The sequence below is a fragment of the Triticum urartu genome, chromosome 1 (assembly GCF_003073215.2).
Source record: "Triticum urartu cultivar G1812 chromosome 1, Tu2.1, whole genome shotgun sequence".
Lineage (NCBI taxonomy): Eukaryota > Viridiplantae > Streptophyta > Magnoliopsida > Poales > Poaceae > Triticum > Triticum urartu.
In genome coordinates this window covers 562,936,962-562,945,846 of record NC_053022.1, presented here as the reverse complement: position 1 = coordinate 562,945,846, position 8,885 = coordinate 562,936,962, and the positions used below count along the sequence as shown (strand labels likewise).

The following is an 8,885-nucleotide window of genomic DNA, read 5'->3' as shown; positions in this document are numbered from 1 at the left end:
CAGGCCCATACTCCATGATTTTCACCCCACTTGGTCATGCATGGTTGACTTGATCCATACAACCAGACCATCGATTACATTGCTCTTGGATGGTGCCCCAACGATGGCCAAGAGAGCCTTGAGTGCGGTTCTATGAAATGGTCACAGTGTTGCAATAGTAGTCTTCAATTCTACTCGAAAATCTCTCCTTGGTTTGATTCGTGCCAACTGATGCATCAAGCGACATGTTAATCCAAGCATGGCACAATGAAATGTCTTTGTCTTGGGAATAGTTTGTGTTCTTGATCCCTTGGTGCTTGCTTGAGTATCCACGGGATCTTTGACCTCCTCCACTTTGGGATCACCGATCTCCTCATTATCTTCTTCTTGAGCATACCTGGAACTACCATAATCTAGATCCTCGAGGCCTTAGATGTGCGATGAATGCAATTGAGACATGAAGTTTCCCTCCTGCACACTACAATAAACAACAAAAAGCTCAAACCCATAGCCGCAAACCATCATCAATGCGTCGGCCAAAAAAGAAAAGGCAATTTTTTACCCCTCCAACATATCATTGAGCACGTGGCTGCCATGGTCCTCAACCACGGCTGTGGTGGTCGAACGTGCCAGAGGAGGAGGTGTAGGGGTGGCCGGAGTGAGGCTAGGAGCCACCGGACAAGAATAAGGAGGTGTAGATGTCTGCATCCACCTTCTTGTTCATCATTGTCACTGCCTCGATGATCACCTTCATCGCATCCGCCAGTTTCCTTGCTCTCTTGCCGCTAGCCGGAGCAATGGGGGGGGGCGACCTGGAGTCGTCACGACCGCTGGGGCCTTGCCTCTCCTGCATTGAGAGCGCGACTGTCCGCAACACGTTCTTCATCCTCAACCTCTCCCTTAGCGCGGGAGGTGGCAGGAGGGGGGTGATTTCGGTGGCAGTGAACGGTGAGGTGGCTAAGTCACCTTCTGGTTCCATTGGGTTGGGTGCCAGTGGCAGGAAAAGGTGGCGCCTATAGCGTGAGTGGGGAGTGCTCGAAATTATCTTGAGAAGTGGCGTCGGCTCAGTAAAAATGAGAGACTTGGTTACCAAGTCCATCTTTCTTGCGCCTTCTTCTTTTTGATGATGACATATCATTCCTACCTTTCCTACCTTTGCACATGTTGCCTTGTGATGCATAAGTCATCCACCGTCCACCGCCACTTCCTTCCTTCCTCTTCTCCTACTCATGCTTCCCTTATCATGTCTGACTAGTGACCACGATCAATGGTGCCAAAAGAGGGATGTTTACACCTCCACCAGGCTTTTCTAAACACAAGGAGCATTGGTGTAGCTCATCGTGTTGTTAGTTAACTTTTGGGGTTTTCCCCTCCCTCCACACATGTCCTTCGCTACTTTCTCCTCATTTCATCCCTTGATATTTCTTTCTTCATTCATTTATCCAGATCAGATGGTCACACAACGATCTGCTTACGGGTTAGATTATTCATTCATTTGTATTTTCATTGAGGTTGTAAATCACAATAATATTATCTATATCTATACCAATATAAAAGACCCAAGGGGCAGATTCAGGTAATCTCGGCCATCAAACCAGGCAAATCCAGTGACCTATATTGCTCCAATGATGAGCGCTCAATATGTTTAGTGTGCATTAATATTCTCCAGGCTAATTGCTCGTGCGTTGCAAGGGGTGCGTACTTAGTGGTTCGGTATCAATCTTGTTTGACATACACCTTACATCCGTCATAATCTAGATTTTTGTAACATTTAATTTGATGAAACTCATGGGAGTATGGGTAGGGGAAGGCAAGAAACATTTTGATTTAGTTGATATCTTGTAAAATTGAGTTGATTGAGTTATTGCATGATGTGGATTTGGGTCATAATAGATTTACATCAGATTATTTCGAGTTATTATATTTATGTTGGTTTCTATTTTATGCGGCATTAGTTGGGTTACCAAAAAACAACATGAAACCAAAGAGGGAAGGGAAGCATGGGAGGAAAAAAAGGCAGATGGGTGGTGGAGACGACATAACTAACCCTCCTTTAATAGTACAGACTATCATGTATCAATAATATTCCCTCTCAAAAAATTAGGACCCTGATAAGTGACACATGTGTGACACAAACACATGGAAACTCCGGACGTTTTTTATGGCAAGTTTAGAGACGCGAGGATGTCAACTTTAATTGTCAAGCATGACAACTTTCTTTTCCGGTGGTAAGTCTTAGTTTTTTGGGTTTTTTTGGATGACAACTTTAGTTGTAAAAAACACTAGGCGCGGATTGTTTCGTGTCACAACGTGTGCCACCTGTCACTTCAGGAAAATTATCAATACTTGTGCTAATCGTATAATTATTATTGCGCAAATAATATCCTACCTAGTCAATCCAATGATACAAATGATCTTGGCCAGCAAACCAGGTCAATCCAATGACCTAGATTGCTCCAATTTTTAGCGTGCAATTAAACCATACCAAACATTCAACATTAGTGGCAATCACATAATTAATGAGCACATAATATCCACCGAACATTTTCATGTAATTAATATAATACTTATTATCTTCGTCCGGAATTACTTGTCGCTGTATCTAGCACTATTTTAGCGCAAGATACATCCATTTGAGGAGGGATGGAGTATGTAATATCAACATGCAAATTGCAGGTACATATTTACTAGTAGTAAAAAATGGGCCGCGTATAGAAAATGAAAACAAAATCAGGCACTTTTGTATCACATTGATTCGTACATGCACCCATGAGATCCCACACGTGAGCGTTGGACGGTCAGAATTTTTTTGGAATTATAGAATCACAATAATAGCAGCAGGAAAGGGCCAAAACAGGTGGAAAGGTACGTCTCTCTCTCGCTTGTCTCCAGCTCACCATCTTCCGTCAGATCTCACGCTCGCACACAGCAAAAACGGAGGAGAAAACACAGCGACACTGTCCATCCTCCGTCCACAAAGCTCGCTCCTTTGTCCTCCTCCTCCCCCCAATCACGCCCGCGAATCGTGCCACGCACGGAAGCGAGCGAGCCAATCCGATCCGGGCGGCGGCGGCGGCGCGATGAGCTTCCGGGACGAGAGCGGCGGGGAGGACGGCAGCGGGGGCCGGTCGTCCTCGGCGTCCGACCTGCGCAAGCCGTTCCTGCACACGGGCAGCTGGTACAGGATGTCCGCCGCCGGCGGCGGCGCCATGGACCGCCTCGGCTCCTCCGCCTACGGCCTCCGCGACAGCTCCATCTCCGCCCTGCTCTGCACCCTCATCGTCGCGCTCGGCCCCATCCAGTTCGGCTTCACCTGCGGCTACTCCTCGCCCACCCAGGATGCCATCATGGCCGACCTCGGCCTCACCCTCTCCGAGGTTCTTCCCCGCGCGCCGCCTCCCGTCCCTCTTCTAGTCCTATGCTTCTTTGCCTCCATGGCCTTTGCTTTATGCCGTCTCCTTGCTCGCAGTTCTCTTTATTCGGATCCCTGTCCAACGTCGGGGCCATGGTGGGCGCCATTGCCAGTGGCCAGATCGCCGAGTACATCGGCCGTAAAGGGGTGAGGTTTCAATTCCCTTTGACCTCTGTCTGCTCCTGTGACCCACAATTGTACTGTCAGATGTACGGAGTATTGGATTCTCGGATCTGCTCCTGGAATTTTCTCATGGAACTTGATTCAGTCGTGCACTCACTGACTGACGATGCTCTCTGCTTTGTTGCTCCTGCAGTCTCTGATGATCGCCGCTATCCCGAACATCATTGGGTGGCTTGCAATATCGTTTGCAAATGTAAGATTGCTTAATTTACCCCTGTTATTTTTAGGGATGCTCGTCAGTTTAACTTACTTCTGAATTGTTCTGTGCAGGACTCCTCATTCTTGTTCATGGGCCGTTTGCTGGAAGGATTTGGGGTCGGTGTGATATCCTACACGGTCTGTATCCCTCTGCTCCTAACCTTGTAAACAAATTCACTCCAGAGTCCAGTCATGAATTGATAATTCGTTTGCTGTCTTAGTCAACTGGTTCTTAAGTTCACAAAAAATACAGTGCCAGCTCCCAAGTCCCAACACATGGGAGAGTAGACTGTATTTAAGCTTAACCAAATACCAAGTGTAAACAACAGTTGCATTTCCTATTCCGGGACATCAAGGGTGTAAAGATGTGCTGTTGCCTGTTGGTATGGCCTATGATATGGTAGCTTCCCCTGGCCTAATCATAATCCAACAGTATTTATCATCAGAGTAGCTTCTCTGTCTGTTCAGTCTCTGAACAGATAAGGATGAAAACATCAAACCCTTTTCTGGATCAAAATGAACTTATAATTAGCCTATAAGAGGAACTGAAAAGGCCGGTATTCTGTATCGACTTACAGCTGCGCAGCTGGGTTGTGATTTTGTGACTTACAACCTCTCTTTTTGCTGGGTATTGAAGTTGGGGATTTTCATGAATGCCATTGAACTTCAGTGTTACTTTGCATAAAAATAGCATATCTAGATATCATTTGAACTCGTGCATACTGATTGTTCTGAAGTTTATCGGATTGGGCGTTCACTGTTGAACAATATCTTATCCTTTAGGGGCACTCTAGCTGCATCCACTTGGATATTTTCATGCCTGACATTACTTTTCTGTCTGAAAATTTCGTTTCATGGTGTCAGGTGCCAGTTTATATAGCAGAAATTGCTCCACAAAACATGAGAGGAGCTCTTGGTTCGGTCAATCAGGTCAGCACTTGTATAAACAATAACATTTGATTTAGTGTAGTCTGTCTTCTGGTCTGACCATTTGCTTGCAAGTTTTAACCCTGCCCATAATTTCTTACGCAGCTCTCTGTTACAATCGGTATACTGCTTGCCTACACATTAGGCATGTTTGTTCCCTGGAGAATTCTTTCTGTTCTTGGTAAGATGGACAAATGATAAGATGTGCTGCTCGTCTAAATCAGCTTTTGCTAAGTTAATAGATTGGTTAATACAAAATATTGTCCTAACTCACTTATGTTACATTCACATTTCTAAGGCATTTTACCTTGCTCAATCCTGATACCTGGACTGTTCTTCATTCCTGAATCACCAAGGTGGCTGGTAAGTGAAGTGATGTGTTGCATTATTTTTTGTTGACATGAACATAAGCATCTAAACAGAGCAACTGTTGTACCAGGCAAAAATGGGAAAGATGGAAGATTTTGAATCTTCACTGCAGGTCCTGCGCGGATTTGAAACTGATATCTCAGCAGAAGTAAATGAAATAAAGGTAACATGTAGTAACAGGGATCAATTTTGCTGCAATCATGTCATATGCAATGTACACATTGCTGGCAACTTTATGCTTTATGCTACACCTGAAAATATTTTTCTTTTAAGTAATATATAAGGGCCTGAAAATATTTTTCTTTTAAGTAATATATGAGGGAATGTAAACCTTTTTTTTTTACATTTTGCTACACAGAGATCAGTTGCCTCATCTAGGAGGAGGACAACCATACGATTTGCAGAGATCAAACACAAGAGATATAGTGTTCCTCTTATGGTTGGTAATTTGCATTAAATACTTTGCTTTAACACATCAATGTTCCTCTATTTGCTTACTGGTTTTCACTTGTTTAGATAGGAATTGGCCTCCTTATACTTCAGCAACTAAGTGGTGTCAACGGCATTTTCTTCTATGCTGCAAGTATCTTCAAAGCTGCTGGTATGTTCTGCATAATTTGACGAGGCTCTGCTTATTAAGCATGCTTGTGTGTAATAGTTTTCCTCACACATTTAATAACTCTACAGAAATACTGTGAACGTGCAATTGAACTAAATGGTAAATTCAAATGTTAGTAAGCATGCTGCACATCCATAGCAGTTTGATTGGGATATTTGGATCACTTGTAAAATGTAATGCTGCCCTGTCTGTATGTGATTTGTACTCGCAGGAAGCTCATATCGCAGTACTGAGCCTTAATATATCAGCAATAGCAATAGCTTGTATGTCATGTCTGATATCTTACAAAGTTCTCTTCCTAAACAGGTCTTAAAAACAGTAATCTCGCAACATGTGGTTTGGGGGCTGTTCAGGTATATTCATCTTATCGTTACATCCACATTGTGCCTATGAACTTTGTGGGATTGTGGGTTTGGTATTTGCGTACTTATTGGGATCTTTTCATTGTTAGGTGGTTGCTACTGGAATCACAACCTGGTTGACTGACAAAGCTGGTCGACGGCTACTTCTCATTGTTAGTTACATCACAAGACAAGTTTTTTTTTAAGATGAAAATATGATTTGCGTTGATTAATTTCTTTTACTTTCCAGATCTCTGCTACAGGGATGACAATCAGTCTTCTCGTTGTTTCTGTGTCATTTTTTGTGAAGGTAACTCCACTTAAAATGTTAATGGCATATGTAATGGTTTGTTGTGCAATTGTCTAATCTAGATCAATCAGTACTACCTGAGTTTCCCTCTGATATATTTTAGTGTCAATTCTGAAACAGGACAACATAGACGAAGCTTCTCATTTACACTTTGTGATGAGTATGCTTTCACTGGCTGGACTTGTGGTTAGTTTCAGTTCTGTCTATATACGTCTCTGCTTTATTGGTCAGAGTGAGCAGGTTTAATGCCTTGCTTTTTGCTACTGCAGGCATTTGTGCTTGCATTTTCTCTGGGCATGGGAGCCATCCCATGGATTATAATGTCTGAGGTATAGTCTGATCCTCCTTACTGCAAATATCTAGAAGTTCAATAATTACACTTACATCTATCTGATTTTATCTCTGTAGTTGTTACCACTATCATTTGCCACTTCTTTTCCTGTCTGAATATCCTCTATAGCCTCTCTCTTTTTTTTTATCAATGAGCCGTCCTCGAACATGCCTTTTTACCTATGAAATGGAGCGAAACGCTGCAGTTGCAGTCGCTCTTGTGGTTTTGTCGACCAGCTGCTGCTTCAAGACATACAGGAAACTGCATTTTTTGTAATGTAGCCTAGATTACACTGACCGTAGCTGTACCTATCACTAAAGACTGCAACTACTGCTTTTAGCTTTAGCTGTACCATCACCAAAAACTGCAGTGGTTGCTTTGTGTTTCATATCTGTAGTTGCAAGTGACAGTGACAACTTACCTAGAGCAAACTTCACACTGAACATATCTAGAAATATAATAATGCGTCGTCCACATTGTGTCCCTACAGATTCTTCCTGTTAACATCAAGAGTCTTGCCGGAAGCACCGCCACCCTTGCAAACTGGATGACGTCGTGGCTCATCACGATGACCGCGAGCTTGATGCTAAACTGGAGCAACGGAGGTCAGTCTATTCCTCCCTCTCTGTCCCTCTACCTTCCTACCTCTTTTATGACACTGTGTCTTACCACGAACCATACGTCTTGTTTCAACCAGGAACCTTTGCTATATACGCGGCAGTGTCCATGGGCACCCTCCTCTTCGTGTGCCTGTGCGTGCCGGAGACCAAGGGGAGAACGCTCGAGGAGATTGCGTTCTCGTTCCGCTGAAGCCCGGAACCACGGCGCGTAGGGTAGACAGGCAGGCGGGCGTGCGTCGTGCTACTTGATGGCTGTTTCGGGTCAGGCCTCGGGCCTGGACCAGGTAGTCGCGCAGCCGTGTTTTTTGCAGGAGGGATATTTGTATCATGTGTTTGTGTAATAGTGTACTATCAGTGTACCATTTGTGTATGTGCAATAGAATGGGGAGGGGTGGAATGGGCACCCAACCCCCCCTTGCAGTCAGTCAGTCAGTCGGTCAGGGGAGTGTGCAGTAAGTAGAAGAGCAATTTGGTGGTCAGTACATTGGGTTTCATATATACAGCAGCAGCTGTGGCCAAAGGAATAATTCAGATGTAATGTCCAAGAATAAATTTTGAGCTACTTTCAGTGTGCTGCATTATGGCTGTAGACTGTAGTGTGCATGGCAGTTCCCAGAAACTATTGCCTGAAAGTCTTGTTGAGGAGAAAAAAAATGGTGTGCTGTCAGCTGTACATTTGGGCCGTCTCGTTGGGCTTAAGACACATATCTGCGCCCTTCTTCTTCAGCCAGCCCCCCACCGCCCCAGAAGTGATGGAGGCCCAGAGGAACCCGATGCTGGAGCGGCCCATCAATGAAGCCCACGTTACTGCAGCTCTGGGTCTGGATCCTTCTTCCCTCCTGGTATACTGTCACTCCTACTCCGGTACTCTACTGTACAGTAACAGACGACCGTTGCAGCTGTGCCCCCACCCACACACCCCGGTACTCTACTGTACAGTGCAGTACTCTGCGGTCTACGGTGTGTGTACTGTGGCCTACCCTACTACGAGCCCCCTCCATCCCAGACAGGAGACAGCGACGAGAATATGTTTTCCTCACCAAGGCACGCTTCAGATCCAGCACCAGTATACCACTAGAGATTATGCTCCCTCCATTTCTTTTAGTCTGTAAATACGAATAATTCTCAAGTCAAACTTCATATGTTTGACCATTCTTTTTTTTACAAATAGTTTGAATTGCTCACACGTGGTATATGTTTGACCAACTTTATAGAAAAACACTAACACTCAGAATATAAAATCAATATCATTAGATGCATCACGGACTTAATTTTCACTATATAACTTTAGTACTCCTTCCGGTCCTTTTTACTCTGCGTATTAGATTAGTGTCCAGTCAAACTTTGTAAAATTTTACCAAATTTATATTAAAAAATATCAACATCTACAATACCAAATATATATAGTTATATACTACTCTCTCTCCGTTCCAAAATAAATGTCTCAACTTTGTACCAGCTCTAGTACAAATTTGTACTAAGCTCAAGACACTTATTTTGGAACGGAGGGAGTATGAAACAACATTTCATAATGAACCCAAAAATATTGTTTTGGCATTGTGAGTATTGCTACTTTTTTATAAGTTTGGTCAAAGT

General features: G+C 43.9%; 1 protein-coding gene across 1 annotated transcript; it reads left to right on the top strand.

Annotated features, from left to right (window-relative positions):
- The first annotated feature begins 2,879 nt into the window (after positions 1 to 2,879).
- Positions 2,880 to 7,867, top strand: LOC125530603 (sugar transporter ERD6-like 4). Its single transcript, XM_048694992.1, has 17 exons — positions 2,880 to 3,356; positions 3,449 to 3,538; positions 3,708 to 3,767; positions 3,845 to 3,910; positions 4,637 to 4,702; positions 4,805 to 4,880; positions 4,998 to 5,062; positions 5,139 to 5,231; positions 5,427 to 5,507; positions 5,585 to 5,669; positions 5,994 to 6,040; positions 6,139 to 6,201; positions 6,279 to 6,338; positions 6,459 to 6,524; positions 6,608 to 6,667; positions 7,160 to 7,274; positions 7,367 to 7,867. The coding sequence occupies exons 1-17, from the start codon at positions 3,060 to 3,062 to the stop codon at positions 7,477 to 7,479; spliced, it is 1,503 nt and encodes a 500-aa protein (XP_048550949.1). The 5' UTR covers positions 2,880 to 3,059; the 3' UTR covers positions 7,480 to 7,867.
- The last annotated feature ends 1,018 nt before the right edge of the window (positions 7,868 to 8,885 follow it).

What these genes read in the sequence shown, in the direction of transcription:
- LOC125530603 (XM_048694992.1), top strand. Translation starts at nt 3,060, where the DNA reads ATGAGCTTCCGGGACGAGAGCGGCGGGGAGGACGGCAGCGGGGGCCGG. An exon ending in CTGAATCACCAAGGTGGCTG is followed by an intron (nt 5,063 to 5,138) that starts GTAAGTGAAGTG and finishes CTGTTGTACCAG; the next exon opens with GCAAAAATGGGAAAGATGGA. An exon ending in AAGTATCTTCAAAGCTGCTG is followed by an intron (nt 5,670 to 5,993) that starts GTATGTTCTGCA and finishes CTTCCTAAACAG; the next exon opens with GTCTTAAAAACAGTAATCTC.